The sequence below is a fragment of the Malaclemys terrapin genome, chromosome 3 (genome assembly GCF_027887155.1).
Source record: "Malaclemys terrapin pileata isolate rMalTer1 chromosome 3, rMalTer1.hap1, whole genome shotgun sequence".
Taxonomy (NCBI): domain Eukaryota; kingdom Metazoa; phylum Chordata; order Testudines; family Emydidae; genus Malaclemys; species Malaclemys terrapin.
Genome location: NC_071507.1, coordinates 129,535,153 through 129,559,185, shown reverse-complemented (window position 1 = coordinate 129,559,185; position 24,033 = coordinate 129,535,153). Strand labels below are relative to the sequence as shown.

Here is a 24,033-nt window from a genome sequence, read left to right as displayed (position 1 = left end):
ATGATGCAGTGTTCTTCTACGTCAAACAGCACGGACAGGAAAGATGGTATAGTGGTGAGGGTGGTAGGGTGGGACTCTGGAGGACTCAAGTTACCTGCTGTACCATAGGCTTCCTGTGTGACCTTGAACAAGTCATTTTGTCTGTTTGTACCTCCATTCTCTACCTGTGAAATAGTGATAATAGTCCTACCCCACCTCACAGGAGTGTTGTGAGAATACATTAAAAGTTGTAAGGCGCCATATAAGCACCTTGAGTACCAAACAGAATGGTAATCAGGAGGTACTTTGTGAAAGGATAATGAATGTCCTTGTGGGCTGCCTGAACTTAGATATTGCTTTGGCAGACAACATCTTTGTTCTGTGTTTGTACAGTGTCTAGCACAATGGGGTCCTGGTCCATGACTGGGAGCTTTTAGGTGTTACTGTGTTATGTATTTGTATTGGGGTAAGACCTCTGGAAGCTTCAAGTTGCGATGAAATTGTCTGCTGAATAGTGTTATCCACTCCTGGAACCATCCAGGAAATAATCACAGACAAAGGGTGAACTTGAGCAGCACTGAGGCTTGATTTATTGCTTTCCTTGTTGCTTCCCTTATTTGCACAGTTATACTCACACACACAACTTAGTCATACTGGCAGACTGCAGGCGCAGATGTTGGTTTTGATTTTGGTGGCTGAGGCTGGCCAGGCCACAGCTGCCCAGAGATATAACGTGGGGCGACGAGAGTCCCCGAAGTCCTTTCAGATCCGCGGGAGGGCTCTATTGCTTCCAGTCCGATCCCGAGTTTAGCGTGCTGTTACATTTCCTTGTTGGTAACCCCACCTGGCCGCCTATCTCGAGATTTATATCTCCACCAAGATAATATAATGGTTCCATAAAAGGCGATATTTGCTTCTTTACTTTGCCATTGACTGTCATTCATGCTATCTCACTCATTCTTTACATTAATTGATTACATAGTCATAAGCATGAATACAATTGGTAATATAGAGCAATACAGCTTTAAGCAAGCATCTAACTTTCCATTGCTGCTTGTGGTTTTGTAACAGCATAACAGGAAACTGTGCAAACTGCACTTGAAAGAGCAAGGTGGGGGGCTGCATCAGGCTACATTTCGCCCCTCCCCCCCTTTGATCAATGGATCACAATAAGGATCGTCAGACAGCGTCCCCCTGCCCAAAACAGCTGGTGGAGCTTGGTGACTCGCTGAACCAACAATCAGGTATAACAACATAAGTATAAAAATACAATGAAAAGTATACCATGAACAATCCATAAGACGATGATGCGGTGCATTAAGACTGTCAGAATTCCCAAAGCTGTGGGGGACCAGCCCTTGACTGGGCCACTAGTCTGGCCAGTTGGGCCATGTTGGAACTCTTGTTTAGGAGCATGGTCCAAATAGACCAGTTCTGGGAGGGAGGAACGAGCAGGTCAGGTGTGGGAGCCAAAACATCAATGGTTTGGGGTGGGGACAGCACCCATGCACTATGATAGGTGCCGTTGACCAGAATACTGGATACATTGTGGGTACGCTGAGTATGGTTATCAGTAAAAGTACATTCTTGACTGGAGGGCAACCAGTAGCAAGAAACATTTTTGCATGAGGTTGTTACACACACAGATGATGGTCCCATGTTAAGAACAGATACCCTATTTTGCAATGGTAGGAAAACATAGACACCCTCCTTCTTGGGGCTCAGCTTGGAGAAGCAGGCATCCTGGAGCACCGAGCCAGGTGGACAAACCCAAAAACCCAATTTAACCTGTGAGCAGTGGACAGCAGGGGTGAAGTGTCCAAATGCCAGAGTCCAGTGGGATATTGAGTTCTAAGGGGGAGCCATAACCGGTCTGCTGCCGGCCAAGGGTTTTTGACTAGCCGGCAAGGGATGGTAGCTGGCGTGGTGCCATCCCAAATTTTTAAGCGGAGCAAACCCTGCCTTGGCCCCGTTAAGGTCCACGAGGGGCTGTGGCTAAAATCCCAGTCCAGATTGGGGTTCCGCCGGACCCAAAGGGGAATTGCACCACTGCCCATTTGGGACACTTGACCCTCCAACCAAATCTGTGTTTGCAAATGGATCGCCATGCAGAATTGATCCCAGGAGCGGCGGGCCCATATGGACACCACCACTTGGAGGATTTCTGGGGTGGGCACTGAGCCATCCAGCAGTTCCAGAAGGCCTCCTATGAGTGACCTACAGAGGGGAAACAGAAAAGCGATATTTTAGTTCTCTCCCCCCCCTTTCCCCTTACTTACCAGAGTTCATTTATGGGGGGGGGGGGCAGGTCCCCCCACCAAAGCCTTAAAGTGGATAACATGTGCCTTTAGATCCCTGTTTTCTTCCTGCAATTCCTGGGACCTAGTATGACTATCTTCCAAGTTCACTGCTGATATGACAACAGAAGCGGCAGTCGCCGAGGCTGTGATCCTGAGTTTTCCATAGGTTGTGCTCTCTCTGGGTCTCGGTTAAAACCTGGCGGAGTGCCTCCAGTGCCCTGGTGCTCTCCGCTTTAGTGGCATGCCAAGCCCAACATGTTTGCCACAGAAGCCATGCTCCCATGGCCATCTGCCCCTTTTTATCAGGTTTGTATAATGCTAAATACTTCTCATAATTATTTTCCAAGTCCGGAATCATGTTCCCTTCCTGAGATCACCCCAGGACTCCAGGAATCTGTGCCTAAATTCTGCGGCCATGTCAAAAAGGGGGGGGGACGACTTACAGCGTCCCACTCCCATTTCTCTGTCTCTACCCTTTCATTTTCCCCCTTAAACAATGGCATGGTGTCCACCCTGCGTTCCCGAAGCCAACCTGAAACCATCTAGCCTACCCACAAACGGCCACTGGGAACCTGTGCTGAGGAACCACCTGCCGCCCCCTATACCTCAACTAACCCAGAACTCGGACCCAACCTGTGGACTGATAGCCTACCTGCTGACGGCCACTGAGAACGTGGGGGTGTCGGTCCCTCATCAGCTACTGCTCAAGTTCAAATTAACCCTTTGGTGCCCGCATTCTCCACCATTTAATGTTACCCATTCCTGGAACCAGCCAGGAAATAACTACAGACAAAGGGTGAACTTGAGCAGCACTGAGACTTGATTTACTGCTTTCCTTATTGCTTCCCTTATTTGTGCAGTTATACTCACACACACAACTCATTCATGCTGGCAGGTTGCAGGCACGGATGTCGGTTTCAATTTCGGTGGCTGAGGCTAGCCAGGCCGCAGCTGCCCAGAGATCGAACATGGGGCCATGAGAGTCCCTGAAATCCCTTCAGATCCACGGGAGGGCTCTACTGCTTCCGGTCCGATCCCGAGTTTAGCGTGCTGTTACATTTCCTTGTTGGTAACCCCACCTTGCCGCCCATCTCGAGATTTATATCTCCACCAAGATAATACCATGGTTCCATAAAAGACGATATTTGCTTCTTTACTTTGCCATTGACTGTCATTCACACTATCTCACTCATTTCTTACATTAATTGATTGCATATTCATAAGTATGAATACAATTGGTAATATAGAGCAATACAGCTTTAAGCAAGCATCTAACTTTCCATCGCAGCTTGTGGTTTTGTAACAGCATAACAGGAAACTGTGCAAACTGCACTTGAAAGAGCAAGGGGGCATGTCTGGCTACAAATAATAGAACTTCCTCTTCAAGGAGTAAATTGCAGACCTCCAGAGCTAAAAGCATGAGCTAGAGGCAATAACAGATTCACGCCCTTATGGCTCAAGCACAGAGGGGAACATGTAACACATGGCGACCAAGGTGTCACACATGAACTACATAGTCCACAATTTGATAGGCCATTTATTAGTTGGAATGCTGTTAGCCTCAGAATGGAACTCTACTACCATTTTAACTGCTAAGAGGAACTGATGCAAAAGAGGACAAAATGGATCAGTATTTTGGGCATGTTATGGTTTGTGGATTAATTTGGTGTTATTCTGTGCACCCCACAGTCAATGCTAAAATTTCTGTGTTCTCTCTCATGATCTATAGGGAGAGAGAGGTTATTATGACCTAAACATCATGGCAAAAAGGTGAGCTGCAACAGTGGTTGTCAACCAGGGGTCCAGGGCCCCTTAGGGGGCCTCAAACAGGTTTCAGGTGAGCCTCCAAGCAGGGCCAGCATTAGACTCACTGTGGCCCAGGACAGAAAGCCAAATCCCCACTGCCTGGGGCTGAAGGCCAGATCCCTGAGCCCCAACACCCAGGGCTGAAGCTGAAGCCTGAACAATGTAGCTTCATAGGGGCCCCTGTGGCATGAGGCCCCAGGCAATTGTTCTGCTTGCTACCCCCTAATACTGGCTCTGGCTTTTATATGCAGAAAACCAGTTATTGTGGCACAGGTGGGCCATGGAGTTTTTATAGCATGTTGGAGGAGCCTCAGAAAGAAAAAGGTTGAGAACCTCTGTGCTACACCACAAGCATTTCCCCCTCCTAAAAGGATGGAAAAAACACACAATTGTCTACTCTCTCACAATACAGTTACTGTGATTGTGTAATTCAGTAAGATGTGTAAATGGATGTTTTATTAATGTATTTATGAATGCTAGACCAGAATTGATTTTGATATGGAAAATTGTGTGTTTATATATATATATACACACACACACACACACACACACACACAGCCACCAATAAGATAACTAGCTCATCTAAACCACTTTGTGAGCAGATTTCCAAGCACTTTACAAAGGAGATCAGTATCAGGGGGAGGGATAGCTCAGTGGTTTGAGCATTGGTCTGCTAAACCCAGGGTTGTGAGTTTAATCCTTGAGGGGGTCACTTGGGGATCTGGGGCAAAATCAGTACTTGGTCCTGCTAGTGAAGGCAGGGGGCTGGACTCAATAACCTTTCAAGGTCCCTTCCAGATCTAGGAGATGGGATATCTCCATTAATTTTAATTTAGTATCATTATCCCCATTTTATACATATGTAAACTGAGGCACAGAAGGGCAGTGGCTTGCCCAAAGTCACCCAGTGGAGTCAGGAACAGAGCCCAGGTCTCCTGAGGCCCAGTCTAGTTCCCTAGCAACATAGTTCTAACAGTTCTAGAACAGTTGGTAAGGCAACAGTGAATAAATATTACATATTGCCCATTTGGTATCATTAGCACTGGGAACAGTGTATGCTGTCTCATTTGGGCCCCAATCCTGCACTTGCCTGCATGCATCCACATTAACTTCAATGAGATGCTGCTTGCACACGATCAGTTATGGATCAGAGCCTCAGAAGTAATATTGTAATGGGGTAAGTACCCTCGTGAGCAGCTGAGCGCCTTTATCTCCCATTGAAAACAGTAGGAGGTGAAGTATTGAGTGCTCCCTACAAGTTCTACCTACATCCCAGGAGCAAGTTGGTCGTAGTGTTAGTTAGCTATCCACTCAATCCATTCAGCAAGGAGAGTCCATCTATAACGACTTCCCTTCCTTAATATATTGTAATAGTAGAATATAATTCAGTTGATGGAGATTGACTCTGTAATTCAGATGCCCAAGTACTGCATAGGTGAATTAGACTTATGTTGTTTGAATTTTGTCTAAAAGCATTTTCAGCTCAGAGATTGAAAAAAGTCAGTTATGTATTATTTAACATTTTCTTTGGATCTCAATAACCTACTTTACCTCAGATTAATTTGCATTAGATACATCAGTGGGCCGGAGTTTATCAAAAGTCTGTGTCAAATAGTTTTACAATGATGTGGATGCAGTAAAAGATTTTGTAAAAGCACAGTCTTTTTGTACAGTGGATGTTACTTGACGTTTCAAAGTTATTTGATAAGTTTTCACCTTATGTATATAAATTGCTAAGGAGCAAGGTCAGTCTTTTAAGGCAGTTCTATGCCTTAATTTTTCCCTATTCTGGTTTATGTCACTCCTTGAGCCTCGAAAATCAGATTCACTCAGCAACTAATCATATGGTCAGCAGTGAAGTGCACCATTACAAGCAGCACCAAAGAGTGGAGCATATTCTTTATTTGAAACATCTTCACTATAAGGGTATGCATCACATACTAATTCTCATGCTCTATTACAGGTAGTTATAGGTCTAGTCACTTGTGTATTGGTATGGTATTGTGTTTAATAAGTGGTTTCACATCATCTGTCCTCAATTTATCTCAGGGGAAAGTGCTTAAAAATATGCATGGATCCCAGTTCACCCTTTCCCTCTACAGCAGGGATGGCCAACCTGTGGCTCTGGAGTCACATGCGGCTCTTCAGAAGTTAATATGCGACTGCTCGTATAGGCACCAACTCTGGGGCTGGAGCTACAGGCGCCAACTTTCCAATGTGCCACGGGGTGCTCACTGCTCAACTGCTGACTCTCCCACAGGCCCTGCCTCCACTCCATCCCTTCCTGCCTCCTCCCCTCACCCTGCAGTGCCCTCACTCCTCCTGCTCCCCCCTAGAGCCTCCTGCATGCCATGAAACAGCTGATCGGGAGGTGCGGAGAGGGAGGGGGAGGTGCTGATCAGCGGAGCTGCTGGTGGGTGGGATGCGCTGGGAGCAGGTGGGGGAGCTGATGGGGGGGCTGCTGACATATTACTGTGGCTCTTTGGCAATGTACATTGGTAAATTCTGGCTCCTTCTCAGGCTCAGGTTGCCCACCCCTGCTCTACAGTTTGCAGAGTGGTTTCCACAGCCATTCTGCCTTGGTAGCATTCTACAGCCACTTACACCACTGCATAAGTACAATTCACCTTTCAATGTGTATTATATGCTCCTCTCTGTATCCAGCCCAAGTATATAGGGCTGTTCCACTGCTCGCTTGAGTGCCTGGCTGCTTTTAGCTCTGATCCCTCGTGTGTTGGCCAAGATGGTGGCCATCACAAAAGGCAATGGGGAATCATGCCCACAGTTTGCTAAGCAACAGTAGAATTATTCCCTTACTCAATATTTCTCATCCTTCTTTTATTTAATATGAATTTCCTTAGATAAACACACACACACACATAGAAACAGATTGTTAATTAACCCTGATAAATCCTATTATTTTAACACTTCAAATACAAAGCGTAGAAGCAAGAGAGCATCAGAGTGGAATTAATGTTATTTCAACACTTTTTCTGTCTTCAGCCATCTAGCTTAACACTTCACACATCAGGTGTTGCCAGCATGTTGTATGAGGCCAACTTGTTCTGCGTCAAGCAAAGTTCAGCAATGACAGGCCAGCTGTTTGACAGAGAAAGGGAACCAGCTACTCTAATCACTGGTTTAGAGTTCCATAAAGAAGCATTGGATGACTGGGAAGCAACAGAGAGCTAGAAATAGAGAGCTACGGACTGGAGAGTAATTGAAGAACCCTGTGGGATGGTATTGGTAGGAATAGTGGAGATCATGAGATGAAGTGGGGAAGCAGCAAAGAGGAGCAACATTCATGTCCAAATAACCCTCTAATTCTTGTCTAATACTTAAGGGAGCTGCAGAAGGAGCAATATAACCACTAGTAATGATTATTGTATCACCTTCTATCCCAAAGGATCCCAACAAACCTTACAGATTACAGAATTGTTCATACACTATTGCACTATTGAATTACACAGCTGATTGGGAGTGCGGAGAGCGAGGGGGCAGCCATTGGGCAGCACCATACAATGGCTATTATTAAGGAAATTAAGAATAAATCTCCTATTGAGCCAGTAAGGGGAATTTTCAGTAAGCAGAATATAATTGCCTATACTCAAGCACTGGAAGGTTGTGGAAAGAAAGAATGTGCCCAAAGAGTACCAATAAAGTTGCAGAATTTTTTTAATTGCTTGAGAACCTTTTGAAAAGGCCTGGAGGACACAGGGGCAAGCAGCAGAAACGTTTACATACCACATCTGACAGTAACAGAAGAAAGGCACCATAGAGGTGCCAGAAGAAAGTTAAGAAAATGCCAAAAAAATTCAGTGATATCCGCCTTATCATTCAAAGACATAAAAGCAGCCTCATTTCTGAAGAGACGTGGAAGGAGACATTTGCATTAGCATAAAAATATATATATAGTGCATCTTATGCACCCACCGTTTCTCTTCATCTCTTCTAATGCTACTGGTTGCACTGTTTGTGCACAAACTGATGGTCTCCTGAGTCTCTGGAAGATAAATGCCTCCCCCCCCCCGACTTTTTTCCCTTCCTCTATCCACCCCACTAGCAGTGTCATACTTGCTATGTTGCTTCTCTCTCTGTCACCACTGAAATAATTAATGTTATTGCTAGTGAACAACAAAGCTGCAAATCTATTCTTTGGTTTTAGATAGCTATTTGCTACTGACTGTGAAGTTATCTGTCTGCTGCACCTCTGTTTGTCTGCACCTATTAATAGTGTATCTATCTTGTCCTTTCTCAGTTAAATGTTATGCTTTTTCCAGCTTGTTTTAATTCCCCTTGATATAGATTGTAAAATATTCTTGTAGATGTTCCTTTGCCCTTTTCTCGAGCCATTTGGAAAGATTGAGGGGATTTCTCCTCCTCCTCCATCTGCTGTAAAATGCTCTAGCACAGGCATCACTAAATAAGGTACTAAGATTCCAATCTCCTCTATGAGGGAAGGTCATCGACTCAGACGCTCCTCACTTATATTCTACTGTGCAGCCTACAGCCTCTTACTGGCCCCTGGAAATCACATCCTCCTACAGGAACTGTGTTTCTTGGCTCTCCCACAGCTGTGATTGATTCAGGATATTCATAAAATGGAGGTTCTGTAGTGCAAATTGCAGTCTCAGTTCTCCCTATCCACAGAGCCCAGATGGGTAGGTTTCCACAGTGTGCCACCTATGCAAAACTCCCGCTTTTCTGCAACTCAGGATCCTCTTCATATACAAATGTGGGAATAACAAGCTTCTCTCCCAAGACCATTTCAAGACTTGTTGTTGCATTTACATAAGATCATAAGACTGGCCAGAGTGGCTCAGACCAATGGTCCATCTAACCCCGTATCATTATGGTGACAATGGCCAGTGCAAGATATTTCAGAGGGAATGAACAGAGCAGGGCAGTTTTGAATGATCCATCCCTCGTCCTCCAGACCCAGCTTCTGGCAGTTGGAGTTTTAAGAACACCTGGAACATAGGGTTGTGTCCCTGACTATCTTGACTAATAGCCATTGATGGACCTATCCTCCATGAACTTATCTAGTTCTTTTTTGAACACTTTTGGCCTTCACAATATCACTGGCAATGAGATCCACAGGTTGACTCTGCGTAGTGTGAAGAAACACTTGCTTTTGTGTTTAAACCTGATGCCTATTAATTTCCTCAGGTGACCCCTAGTTCTTGTGTTAAGTGAGGGGGTAAATTACACTTCCCTATTCACTTTCTCCATATAATTCATGATTTTATAGATGCCTATCATATCCCCTCTTGGCTCCTCTTTTCTAAGCTGAACAGTCTGTCTTCTTAATCTCTCCTCACATGTAACTGTTCCATAACCCCTGATAATTTTTGTTGCCCTTCTCTGCACCGTTTTCAATTCTAATATATATATTTTTGAGGTAGGGCAAATGCAATTGCACACAATATGTGGGCATACCATGGAATCAGATAGCGGCATTATGATATTTTCTGTCTTATTATCTATCCCTTTCCTAATGGTTCCTAAAATTGTTAGCTTTTTTGACTGCTGTTGCACATTGAGTGGATGTTTTCAGAGAACTATCCATGATAAGTCTAAGATCTGTTTCTTAAGTGATAACAGTTACATTAGATCATATCATTTTGTACATTTTGTATGTATAGCTGGGATTTTTTTCCCCAAAGTGCATTACATTGTACTTATCAACACTGAATTTCATTTTGCCATTTTGTTGCCCAGTCACCCAGTTTTGTGAGATCCTTTTGTTACCCTTTGCAGTCAACTTTGGACTTAAGTATCTTGAATAATTTTGTATCGCCCGCAAGTTTTGCCCTGTTCCCCTGTCCACTTCCTTTTCCAGATCATTTATGAGTATGTTGAACAGCACAGATGCCTGCTAATTACCTCTTTTCATTGTGAAAAGTGGACTGTTTATTCCTACCCTTTAATCAGTAACTTATTCATGAGAGGGCCTTCCCTCTGATCTAGCCCATGACTTCTTAGTTTGTTTAAGGTAAGGGACCTTGTCAAAGGCTTTCTGAAAATCCAAGTATACTATATCAGCTGAATCACCCTTATCCTCATGCTTATTGACTCCCCCAAAGAACTCTAATAGATTAGTGAGGCATGATTTCCCTTTATAAACATTGTGTTGATACTTCTCCAACAGGCCATTTTTATATACGTGTCTGATCATTTTGTGTTTTTTACTATAGCTTCAACCAATTTGCCTTGTACCGAAGCTAGGCTTAATGGCTTGTAATTGCCAAAATTGCCTCTGGAGCCTTTTTTAAAATTTTTTGTTACATTAACTATCCTTCAGTCTTCTGGTACAGAGACTGATTTAAACAATAGGGTTTATATCACAGTTAGTAGTTCTGCAGTTTCATATTTGAGTTCCTTTGACATCTTACTGATGTTTTCTTACCCATCACTAATCTAACCCTGTGAACCATGTTTTTGTCCATTTCTCATTTTTCGTTGTTTTTGAATTTGGACCCAAGCTCCAAGACAGAGGCGCTTGTCTTTATTTCCTTCTAAGTCACCACACATACCTATAGCACTTTATAATAAATAATGTTCCATTTCAAACCTCACCCATCTCTGGGAACAACAAAAGTCACTTAATTCTTAGATCAGGCAATCAAGATTATACTTAGATTTCAACTCAACATGCTCACTTGATTTTGCAATTCAAATAATCTGGAAGAAAATATAATATAATTAGGGGTAAAATTTGCATAGAACACAAAAATTGGTGGAATGATAAATAATGATGGGGACAAGTCAGTAACACAGGCCAGCCTGAATCACTTGGTATAGTGGGTTCATTTAAATATCTGTTTTAATTCAGCCAATGGCAAAGTCATACATCTAGGAACAAAGAATGAGGTATTTTATGTAGGTCATTTATAAGATGGGGCACTGTCTCCTAGAAAGCATGATGTAGGCCTGGCTTGACATAAGTAACTTGCCTTATTTCTTAGTGGGCACGACTGGGAAGGTGAATGGATGGTTAAGTTGTAAGTGGAGTCAGGATGTGTGAGCTAGCTAAGATAAGCAAGAACACCCTGGTACTAGGGCCAGTGGACAAAATATATCTGGAATGTAAATATCAGGTTCTGCACAGACAGAGTATGCTGTACAGAGATTGGCTCCTGAAAAGTAACCAAGCCAATCATGAAGCATATGATGCAATGTATAGTTAAGAACGTATATATTATTAGTGTTAATAAAAATATATAAGGTAACATTTTGCTATGTAACTTTGGATGTTTGGTATGCCCTATACCCACCACCTAAGTTTGAGTCTGATCATCTCAGTATAGCTTTGCTGTATGAGTGATGAAATCAGGAGTCAAACTGAATTATTTGGATCCCAGAGAACTGGATAAAGTGTTCTCCCAGAACTGGACAAGGTGTTCTGGATAAGTCAAGTGGAAAATATCAAAAAGTGAATCCCAACACATGGTAGATAAACAGCTGAACATGAACTCCCAGTGCAATGCTGTAGCTAAGAAGATGAACGCAATCCTTGAATGTATGAGCAGGGGAATAGTAGGGAGGTGGAATTATCTCTGTATATGCATTCATAAGACCAGTGTTTCCCAAACTTGGGATGCCGCTTGTTTAGGGAAAGCCCCTGGTGGGCCGGGCCGGTTTGTTTACCTGCCGTGTCCGCAGGTCTGGCCGATCGCGGTTCCCACTGGCCGCGGTTCACCGCTCCAGGCCAATGGGAGCTGCTGGAAGCGGCGGCCAGTACGTCCCTCAGCCTGCGCCACTTCCAGCAGCTCCCATTGGCCTGGAGCAGCGAACCGCGGCCAGTGGGAGCCGCGATCGGCTGGAGCTGCAGACGCAGCCGGTAAACAAACTGGCCCGACCCGCCAGGGGCTTTCCCTACACAAACGGCGTCCCAAGTTTGGGAAACACTGCATAAGACTAATACTGGAATATTGTATCCAGTTCTGCTGTCTACACTTCAAAACGTGATGCTGACAAATTGAAAACATTTCAGAAAAGAGCTAGAAGAATAATTTGAGGTCTGGAAAGTGTGCATTATAATGATACTAATGAAGATCAATCTATTTTTCAAAGAAAAGGTTAACAGTTGGCAATGAAAATCTACAGTTACTTACGTGGGGAAAAGATTTCTGATGGTAGATGTCTCTTATTTAGAAAAAAAAGGCATGACAAGATCCAATGGTTGGAAGTTGAAGCTAGACAAATTCAGACAAGAAACAAGAAGCAATTTTTTAACAGTGAGAGTAATTAATCGTTCAAACAGTGTACCTAGGGACATGACAGATTCTCCATCTCCTCAATATCTTTCTAAAAATATACTATAGCTCAAACAGAAGTTATGGACAAAAGTTATTGAGCAAAGTTCTTTGGCCTGTGTCAGGCAGGAGGTCAGATTCCACCATAATGGTTCCCTTCTAGCCTTAAAATCTAAGACTATTAAAATAATTAGTTTGCTGACTCCTACATAACACATTGCAATGCCTGTTGCCCACATGCGCCATAGATTATCTACTCTGGATAGCTGATGAATAAGGAATTTAAAATATGAAAATCTATAAACACTTCTGCATTTGAGAGTCCCAATCCTGCACCTCTGAAGTCAGTATAAGTTTTTCCATGGATAGGAATTTTTCTACTCAGGAAAGAAATGGTAAAAGGTAATAAAGGTAATTCTTAAACATAACCTATTCCAAAAAAAGCACTACATAGGGCTTTACCCAAGACATAGGTTTATTTGTTATATAGAAATGCAAGTTCAAAATATCTGCCTTCAACAATGTAATAAAGTACTAAACTTGAAGTACCAGAGGCTTGGTTTAGAGCAGGAATTGGCAACCTTTGGCATGCTGCCCGCCAGGGTAAGCAGCCTGGTGGGCCGGGCCGGTTTGTTTACCTGCCGCATCTGCAGGTTCGGCCGATCGCAGCTCCCACTGGCCATGGTTCGCTGCTCCAGGCCAATGGGGGCTGCAGGAAGCAGTGGCCAGCACATCCTTCATCCCGCAAGTTAACATGATAGGGAGGAACAGAGTTGAGGGCTAGGAAGTCCTGCATCCTAATCAAGACTCTTCCACTGACCTACTCTGTGGCCTAGGGTAAGTCACTTCCTATTTCTGCACATCACTTAGCTACATAATAGCCCTGATTAAAGATTTCTAAAATCCAAAATTTCTACAAAAAATAATTGTAAGTGTTTTTCACTAACAAGTTTCACCTTTTTGGGGGGGAGAGGGAAGAGAACAACTCAAGTACCTAAGGTGCATGCTGTGAGCATTAACTGGTTAATGCCTGTACAACACTAGAATAAATATTATTATTTACAAAGTTATCTAGCTTTTTTCATGACCCATATAGAACCCAGATCAGCAAATTAAGCCTGAAAAAGCTTTCCTCCTCCTCTTCTTCATGAGATTGTGCATGGATCAGACATATTTAGGCAATATTTAATAGATTTTCTAATATTCTGCAAGCATTCTGCCAAATGTTAAAGCCGTAGCATGATGCATTTGAAGGACGTGATACAGAGTGTAATGGGAGTCTATAGTCTTCCAAGGGCTTTGGGTGAGGCCCAAATTCTTCAAATTCCTAACCTTGCCAAGACCAGTTTTAAAATGGTAAGAACTGGGAGAGGAGGAAAGCCATTGAGATTATTTTGATGCAGAACCATTTAAGCTTAAAATAACAACGAATAACAATAATGAATGCCGAGAATAATAGTGAGGATTAATGTGTAAAGTGCTTTTAAAAATATAAAGCGTATGGTTTGTTATTTATAAATAAAACACAGTTGAGTCTTGAGTGTAAAACAAAGTATCCATGAGGGAGGGGACCCTAAACAAGTCTTGTATCAGGGTATAGCCGTGTTAGTCTGTATCCACAAAAATAACAAGTCTTGTGTCCTTCACAGGAAATAAATAGCTTTTATGTTATCTGAAAGGGCTAAGACAGATGACAAAACTAATATCTTTAACCAAAGTATTTCAAATATTTTGGTGCTAGTAAGCACAAATCTTGGTTCTCTGAATGTTTAAATAAAAATGGTTGCTTCTGTGAGCCAAATAAAGTGGTAGAAATTGGGCCCAAGCAAAACATCTTTTCAACAGCTTGCCAAGTTTCAGAAGAGAGACACAAAATTAGTTGTCTCTCTGGTTTAATTAACTTAAATAAACTATAAACTATCTGCTGCAATTTCATTTTTTCCTCATAATTGCACTTGAAATTATTAAGCTATATTTGCAATGATCAGAGGTGAGTAAGTCACATCAGCAAACAATTCTTCCAGTACTAATAGTTTAAATTATAAATATCTTGAGTCACTCCCACCATGGAGAACTGACATGGGGTTGCTGGGAGCCCATAAGAGGCAGAAGGGTTGATTCCTGTTCCACTCCAACCCTATAAAAAAAATCTAACAACAGGGCTACTAGAAGTCCAGAAGAGGCAGTGGTAGAGGGGCCTTAGTTTTGCATCGCCTTATACCATAGTCAGTTCTCCCTTGTTTTTTCTCTCTCATCCGGTTTTTAACCTACAAAGTCCCAGTGGAGAAGGGGGTTGAGGAGGGGAAAGGAGAAGTGTTGTCATACAACAAAATGATGGTTCCTCCAAAATGATGGAGACAGCTTATCTGCATTAGTCTTTACGTGGGCCAGTTTAAAATGACTCAAAGAACCAAAAGACCACAAAACTCCCAACTAACTAGTGACTGGAGATACCCAAAACTGAGATTCTGCTACAGTACTGTACTTCTATTGTTTAAGAGCTTCTAGTTGGTGGCTTGAGAAGAAGAGGTAGTCTAACCAGTACCATGTATATTATGTGGTAGAGCAGCACAAGGAGTTAGCCCGTTCAGGGAATTGACCCTAAGGATTTAATGTGGAAGTCCATCTATAGCAGTTTTACAGTTTTCATGGCATGCCAGGTGCATATGAATGTATATGCTCAAGGGTGACTTTCTGCAGATAGGTGTCATTAGAAGCCCTCAGATACCTGTGCTAATATCAAATGTCTCTCTAGATTGTGAAATGAAACCAAGACTAGCAAGAGACATTGAAATTGCCCAGAAAATGATAGTAATGAAGCAGCAGGAAGACAAACAACACTTCTGCAATTACATCAAGCTACACAGAAAGCTGTCTGTCAACAAAAACTGACCTCTTTAAGTTGTCATGCAAAAATCTGATTGTACCATTTACCATCTATTGCACTGAAGGGATACAAAGCTGTCAAGCTCAGTTTCTTTATCATCAACATTTGCTGTGGATTCAAATGCTCTTTGAAGTGAGTAAAGATTAATAAATAGAAACAGCTGGTCTGTTGCAGCACTCTATGAAGATTAACATGATTGTGTCCTTGATGAAACCTTGCTGTGCAAGGCTATTGTAAACTCTGTAGTAAAAACTTAACTAACAAAATTCCTAAAGACTTTCAAGGACCTAAACCTACAACCCTTGGAGTATTAGGTCCAAGAAAGGAAAGTCAGGTTTTGTCTCATGAAGCTTGGATAAGTTTTTCTAGGGCTTTTATTACACTCTTCTGAGAGAAATTGGGGCCTACGGATGCTTTCACTACCAAAGTTAGAAAGAAGAAGCTATAGAACTACAGTACGTATAGCCCCCCTCCCTGTAATAGCTGAGCACTTCACACTCTTTAGTACATTTATCCCACAACACCCCTGTGAGGTAGGAAAGTATTAGTATGGGGAATGGAGTCACAGTGAGACTGACTTGACTATGGTCACAAAGGAAATCTTGGTAGAGCAGGAACCTGAACCCGTCTCTTCTAAGTCCCAGACAAGTGTTTTAACCACTGGATAATCCTTCTTCTCTCAAATAGTTGTCAAACTACTTCACAATTCATTGCCTTCTGGAGAATTTTGTGTTAGCTTGGTGCCCGGGTAAAGTATGTTTCAAAAGGTCCTGCAGATGAAGATAGAAAACTCTTCAGAAGGTGGGTGAGGAAAGATTTCAGGTAAGTAAAATATTGCTTTGAAGGAAGTCACAGGAGCAGGTCCACCCCAGTTATGTCACAAAACTGAAATGCTCAGCAATTAGCTTCAAATGTGAACTAATGAGCCCTTATCACCCACCCTTCAACATAGCCTGTTCATTATGCCCTAGATTCTTTGCAGCTCATTCATTCCTCCAAATGGCTTTTGTGAGGTTTTCCAGATTATAGGGCTAGTCCATACATAGTTTTTGTACAGGTATGTCAGTTAAGGAAGTGTGTGTGTGTGGGGGGGGGTTGTTTGTGGAGGGGTTTTTAAACTGATCTGGTCATATCAGTACAACCCCCAGGTAGATTCAGTGATACTGTTATAGAGGTGTCTTTTACCAATATAGCTTATGCTTCTTATACAGGAATAAGGGATACTAATATAAGCATCTTTATACTGGTATAGTTGTGTCTGCGCTTGAGGAGGGTTTACCACTTTGCTTGTACTGATATAGTCAAAGTGGTACAATTTGTGTTTGGACAAGGCCTCACTTTACTAATCTGACATAGCTAGGCAGAGTCTCCTCCATGATTTTTGCCAAAACCACTTAAGATCAGGTACTGTTGAGGTACATTCTTTTTCTATTAGAAAACCAGTGTTATGCTATATGGGGACATAGGCTGCTGGATTGAATAAGAATTTTCAGTTTGGGTGAAGGGGCTGTATCTTAAGATTCTAAATAGGTACAGTAAGAAATATCCTAGTGAAAGGCTTATTCTGTATGTACTTGCTGGAAACTGTACACAAGTTTGCAAAGTAGGTTCATGAACCCTCCAACAGATCTGCTGTGAGTTTTAAGTTTGTAACAAAATCAGTAAATGGTGTGATTTCAGATTTACTTCTCAACATTTTATCCAGCTGTATGATCTAAAAGAGGGCAGCAGAGACTGGAGCCCTGATCTGTATAGTGAGACTGCTTTCAAACTTTGGACCACTGGCAGTCCATAGGGTGCTGGCATGTCACATGGCTCTGTTCCACATCTTTGTTTCAAGCTGCTTCTGCAGGCATCTAAGCTTGTCAAAGATGAGCCAGAGTGTCTGTCAACGCAACTAGAAACTAGGAGGATCAGCCAGCTTAATTGGCACCGCTGTGTTAAAGGAGGAGAAATGCGAGCAAGAACTGCTCTTGGGCTGTCACCATCACTAGGACAGTTACAAATAACTACATAAACACCTTTCTAATCTCATTGGCCATGTAAATAACTCTAGTTGCCACAGCGATGGAGTAGAAATCTTTGGCACTGCCATGTGAGAGCGGAGATGCGGTTACTCAGGCATTTCTAAGAGGTGTTCCACACTATGAAAGTTTGAAGACCCTTCACATAGGGGGTTCATTCTGTCAGCATCGGTTATCTACTAGCTAGCCTTGTTTCTCTCTTGCAATGTTTGGTTTTAACTGGATTGTTGTTTAGTAGCTGTAAGTTGTCACTCCCTGATCCAGACTCTGCCTTATGGCAGAAATTGACCTGATATTAGCAATCCACTTCTCCTTAATATATCATCATCATTAGAGCTGATGGTTATTTTTCAAATGAAAAGGTGGTTTGATTAAAAAAAATTGCCTTTAAAAAAATTAGAAATGGTTTATGATTGTTTTTATCTAAGAAAACCACTTAAAAATTGATCAGTTTTGAAAACTTCAAAACAAGAATGTCACAACTTGTCACAACAATAGCTCTGTGAATTTCCTATCAGCTCTAGTTATCAGACTATGGGATTCAGTTTGGGAGGGAGGGGGTTGTAAAATCAATCAGTTTTATTAGGTCTCTTGACTAAACCCTTAAACCCTTAGTCAGGCAAATTATTACTGACTACAATAAGCAGCTCAGAATTTGGCCCATCATGGATATTCTTTGCCAGTGTTCACTCCTTAGGTCTATTGTGCAGTTGCATCTTTCTTGTAAGATGGTGCAAGATAATATTGAAATCCTGTATGGTAAATCAAACTGAATGTTCCCACTGGTTTCTCTCTCTATTAAGTGACACTGTTTGTTGCTATCGTTGCACAGCTTTCTCCACAGTTTCCCACATACACATTTTGAAGAGTGGCAGCATGGATCCCATAGTAGGAACAGTATTGTCAAAGAGTGTCAGGTGTATAGAGACAAGAGCCTTCTCACGGATCCCCAGGCCTCGTATATAGAAGGGTAAACCCCACATTTGGTAGAATAGTTGCTGTGGAATGCTATGCCCCTGTGAGAATAACCTGTGTAGGGGAAAATTTGGCCTATTATTGGTGCATTGAACAAGAGAGTCTGAAAATAGCATATTGAGAGTGTTTTGTCTTTGGTTTGTAGGGTTTTTTTGTTGTTGTTTATTTTTTTAAAAGCATAGAGATAAGAGACATTGACTTCTTGACACAATGAGTCTTAAAACTACCTTTTGGAAACCAGGAAGATACTTATGGTTTATATCTTGATAAGAATATCAATTTGGGAGCTTTCACTCACAGTGGAGAGGTATCCTTTTTTTTTTATTTTGGTTTCTTCTCCATCTCTCAAGTGACACTGATTAGATTTTCTTATCCAATCATTCAGAGAGATTATCCTGATTTTTCGTCTCACCAATATTCAAGATTACTCTTGCTATTTGCTTTTTGTCAGAATTAATGCATCATACAAGCCACCAGGTTAAAAAGTTATCCAAGCATCTTCATTATTCTTGCATTTCTGATCTTTGATTCCACAGTGGTGAACAGATGGGCCTTTGCTTATTCATTTGCTTCATCACCACTATGTATTATAGTCAATTGTGTTAGAATTTATTGAACTCTGCTCACTTGTTCAGCTGTGGCTCAGCGATAATGGTATGTGTGGGAAGTCAGGCAGGTAGCTTGACACGTTATTTGGCAGTATCTTAAAATTAGAGTTATTTGGTCAAATGTTATAGAACTAGTATAGCATCGTGTTACCTGTGAGTCAGCACTATGTTTGCTACATGCTTCTTCAATTCTCTTGGTTAAAGAAAAATCTTAGTTTTAAATAAAGTTGCAATTGCTCGTAGTTGTGAAAAAAAGCAATTCCTAAAAGATGGAGACGCTTATGCTGCACTTTGAAAAGATGCTGAAATAGCATAAATTGTTTCATATGAATATCTTATTTATATTAATGATAAAACTGAAGATTTCCACGTGATGGCAAAGATTTTCTCTCTTCTCTAAAGGAGAACACAGATGTGTGTGTGAGAGAGGTACTGGTAAATAGCATCAGTTAGGGGTCATGGCCATGAATTGATATAACACTACCAGACAGGGCCGGCTTTAGCAAGAGCGGGGCCCGATTCCTGGGGGCGGGGCTTGCTGCATCATTAGACTGGGACCGGGCCGGGCCGGAGCCGGGCCGCGGGGCCCGGGCTGGAGCCAAGCCAGGCCAGAGCCGCTGGGGCCTGCGAGAACAGGCCGTGCCTCCCCGGAGCCCTTCTCCCATCCCCACCACCCCAGCTTACCTTGTGCTGCCGGCCCACCCCTGCTTCTTTTCAGACTTCCCGCAAATTAGTGATTCGCGGGAAGCAGGGGAGGGGGCGGAGCGTTCAGGGGAGGCGAGGAGGGGGAAGTGAGCTGGGGGCGGGGTGGACAGCTGCAGCGCGGGGCCCTCTTGGCGCAGGGCCCAATTCAGCCGAATCGGCCTAAAGCCGGCCCTGCTACCAGACTTCAAAATCCATTAAAGTCAATAGGAGTCTTTCAGTTGAAACAGGTTTCAGAGTAGCAGCCATGTTAGTCTGCATCCGAAGAAGTGGGCTGTAGTCCACGAAAGCTTATGCTCTAATAAATCTGTTAGTCTCTAAGGTGCCACAAGTACTCCTGTTCTTTTTTCAGTTGAAACAGTGGACTTTGGATCAAGCCTTTTCTTTGTGGCAAGTATTGGCTTGCTTCTCTGATTGTCCATAACTAATAACAAAGACAAAACAAAATATTATTTTATATTTATATTTGAGTACGCCAGGGGTCCCCAATGCGGTGCCTGCGGGCACCATGGCGCCCGCCGAGGCATCCATGTGTGCCCGCCTAGTGGCCGCCAGCAACGTCAAGAAGCGCTACTGTTAAAGTGCCACCGAATTTCGGCGGCATTTTGGTGGTGACGCCTCTTGACGTTGCCGCTTCACGGTAGCATTTCAGCGGCTGCTTGTCTGGTGGCCATGGTCCTCAGTGGCTGGTCATCCGGCACCCGCCCCATGGAAAAGGTTGGGGACCACTGTAGTACGCCATTGTGATGCTACATCAGGACCAGAGCCCCATTTTGCTATCTGTTGTAGAAACAGATGGTCCCCTGCCTCAGAGATGTTAAAATCCAAGATGAAAAGTGACATGCGAAGGGTAGAAAGGGATACAATGAGATATACATTTAGAATTTTTCAAAGTGATCATAAGTAGATAAAATAAGTGTCAGCTATCTCCATCTGCTCATCAATCTAGCTACCATTAGAATAGACAGGCTTTTTAGAAAGTGTAACTAGGAATACCCCAGGAGTCTTGCAGGACTGGTGGGTGGATACCCGAACGAGAATATGTTCTCAAACTGTCTCTGATTCAATAGTGCACGGGCCCAATTTCAAAGCCACAGTGTCCAGGTGGGAATAAAGTTTAGTACATTGTGTTTTTCTGTCCCTTCTCGGTGCCTCAACTTATTCTCATCATCTTTGGTCTAGAATTTGTTCCATGGTTGCCATAAAGTACTTCTTTTGCAGTACATGCAATGATTTAACGTGCATTTTTAACCTTCTGAAATTTTGAGTCTGCCCTTGTGTTTCCAGTGTCGAAGTAATAGCCTTAATTTGTGGCCCTAACTTCATTTCAGTTTTAGCATTGCTCAAGTGGTCTAATACTTTGCTGTAAAACAAAGATTTCTCATGGCTGAGCTCCAATAGCAATGCTAATATTTTTCTTATTTACTAGAGAAGGCTTTCCTCACCCATAGGCTTACATTTTACATGTGTTCTACTATACAACTTATTGCACATTTCAGAAGTAATTATTGTGCAAATTTCAAAGCCGAGCAACATAGCCACTTCAGGAGCATTTTTCTTTTCTTTTGGGGGTATGATCTTGCATTAGCAGTGTGCACTCATGCTTTGCTGTTTAGTCTGAATTGCATTTATCACTCTGCAAGTGGGAACAACTTGCCTATCTCTCTATATGTGAATTCATGTAATTCACTGATTTCTATTGCTCTAGCCACAGCTATACATTCATCATATGTCAGTACTGGTTTACTTAGAGGTCCCCTATGCAGCACAATGTAGTTCAGAAGAAAGAAAAAGAAAGAAAGAAAGATTTCATGTACAATGGTAACAGTCAGCAGCAGAACCCCTTCCAGACTGATGTAGCATAACTTATTGACTATGAGGACATCAGCTTTTCCAGTGATTGCTCATGTTTTTATGGAGGGTGTCAAGGCTGCTTCCCCACTCTGAACTTTAGGGTACAAATGTGGGGACCTGCATGAAAACTTCTAAGCTTAACTACCAGCTTAGATCTGGTCCGCTGCCACCATTCCCAAGTGGATTCCCTTCCCTGGGAAGCCTTGAGAAACTCTTCACCAATTCCCTGGTGAATACAGATCCAAACCCCTTGGATCTTAAAACAAGGAGAAATCAATCAGGTTCTTAAAAAGAAGGCTTTTAATTAAAGAAAAAAGGTAAAAATCATCTCTGTAAAATCAGTATGGAAAATAACTTTACAGGGTAATCAAACTTAGAGCTCAGAGGACCCCCCTCTAGCCTCAGGTTCAAAGTACAGCAAACAGAGATAAACACTCTAGTAAAAGGTACATTTACAAGTTGAGAAAACAAAGATAAAAACTAACACGCCTTGCCTGGCTGTTTACTTACAAGTTTGAAATATGAGAGACTTGTTCAGAAAGATTTGGAGAACCTGGATTGATGTCTGGTCCCTCTCAGTCCCAAGAGTGAACGACTTCCCAAAGAGCACAAACAAAAGCCTTCAAGATTTGAAAGTATCTTGTCCCCTTATTGGTTCTTTGGGTCAGGTGTCAGCCAGGTTACCTGAGCTTCTTAACCCTTTACAGGTAAAAGGATTTTGGAGTCTCTGGCCAGGAGGGATTTTATAGTACTGTACACAGGACAGCTGTTACCCTTCCCTTTATAGTTATGACAGAGGGCTTAAAGATCTAACTACAAAACAATAGAAAAAGAGTTCAATCCTAAACAGGTGTTACCCCTATTCAGCCACAATTCCCTGTCTTGCTATTGAAGATGAAGCAATTTCTGGTGGTTAAAACATTCATCTGGGAGCCCCATGCTCTGTTTTTGTTCCTGGCTCAGTCACAGACCTGCTGTTCGGCCCTGAGGAAGTCATTTTGACCAAAAATTTGTAAGAGGTGCCCGCATTTGAGCGAGTACCCAGATATTAAGGTATCCTGTTTCAGAGACCATTTTCAACAGTTTGATCCTTTCTACCTCAGGTTTACAACCCTTATTGTGGAGATCATTTGCTTACTACCTACTGGTTATGCTGAAAAGCTTCATTAACATAGAGTGCTTCTGATATTATGGTGAGCAAACGATTTGTTAAGTGTTCTTATCCTGCTCCTTTTCTTAGTTTCAGATTTCCAAAATTGGAGCAGATTAACAACATTTCAGAGGTTTTTCTACTAAATGTTTGACACTAAACTTTGACACCTGGCTAGAGGCATCAGCTTGTCCTTTGTCTTTGAGAAACAGGTTTACTTCCCTCCCTAAACTTGTCTGGTAAACACATTACAGTCATAATTTCAGTTTATGTTCATAACTTTTAATATGCATTTTGTACATACACTACACAAGAATACTGATGATCAGTATTAGAGGACTCTCTAACACAACAGAGAATGGCAGAACAAGAACCAATGACTGAAGTTGGGTGGGTTGTTTGGTTTTTTGTAAATAGTTTGTGAAAACACATTACCTTAACTTCAGAGCAAAACCAAGTAAGTTGAAACAATTAAGTTCCCTGCTCCCTGAAGTCCATGTAAATGTTAGTAAAAACAGAAAGCTAGAATGCCAAGTTGGATCAGTGTTCAGTTAAGGCCTCATGGCATTAACTCGATTTTCTGTTTTTAGTGGACTTATCAACCTGCCAGGCTACACTTCTAGACTGCTTTAATGTGTTCCAAAAAGAAACAAACTTCTTCTCTTTAGAAAAGGCCACCCATGAGTTCTTACCTTGCTGATAAAATATATAATTTACAGAAGGGGTTAAGGACAGAACCTTCGCAATTATAAATGCCATTTAAACACTTTTCTCAAGTATCAACGAAACCAGAATGTCGGCATAATTCTATTTGTTAATTTTAGCTTGATTTACTAGGAATAATCCCCTTGAGCCAGTAGCTGACCTCCAAAACACTGACGCTTCCTGTGGGATATCAAGAAATAATAAGAAACATATTACTGTAAAGGAAAAGCAAGCTTGGTGATGTGTGAAGTTTGTGCCTGTGTTGTCAGTTAGACAAGCTTGTAGCAAGTACTCAGCAATAATAAAATAAATGTCCAGAGACCTTTTTCTAACAGACAAGCAGACAACTCAGCAGTTCAAACAGATTTTTTTAAGCTAATTCACTAGCGGTATGGGCTGATAAAGCAGTATTAATCTCCTGCTTTAAATCAAGTTTCCGTCATAAGGATCCATTAATCTCGCCAATGTTATCAAGTGTCTCAGTGGCAGGAAATTATATTTCCAAATTGAATTTTGTTCTGTTTCAGTGTAGTAAGAAATATTTTCCAAATGGCTAATAGGATGCATAAAGGCTGTGACTCTGACAATACCTCTGAATAAATACAAGCTATAAATTAAATCTACTTTCTTCCAAGAGCCAATGTTATAGCAAAATAGAGGACAATGATTACCCAGAAAAGAGTAAGCAAATACTGTATAAGATTTTAAATGAAAAGTAAGGCAGCAGATGGTTAACTTTTTAATTTACCTCTTTCTAACAATTGGCTATAAAGGTTAAAAACAAT

General features: G+C 42.1%; 1 protein-coding gene across 1 annotated transcript in view; it reads right to left on the bottom strand.

Moving 5' to 3' along the window:
* Nucleotides 1-541: 541 nt before the first annotated feature.
* HACE1 (HECT domain and ankyrin repeat containing E3 ubiquitin protein ligase 1) overlaps nucleotides 542-24,033 on the bottom strand; it is a 140,630-nt gene continuing 117,138 nt past the window's right edge. Inside the window, exons 23-24 of the mRNA XM_054023183.1 lie at nucleotides 12,203-12,283; nucleotides 542-2,196 (exon numbers count right to left, since the gene is read on the bottom strand). Of these exons, the coding sequence (XP_053879158.1) occupies nucleotides 12,235-12,283 (49 nt within the window). The 3' untranslated portion in view covers nucleotides 542-2,196; nucleotides 12,203-12,234. The remainder of the gene's footprint in view (nucleotides 2,197-12,202; nucleotides 12,284-24,033) is intronic.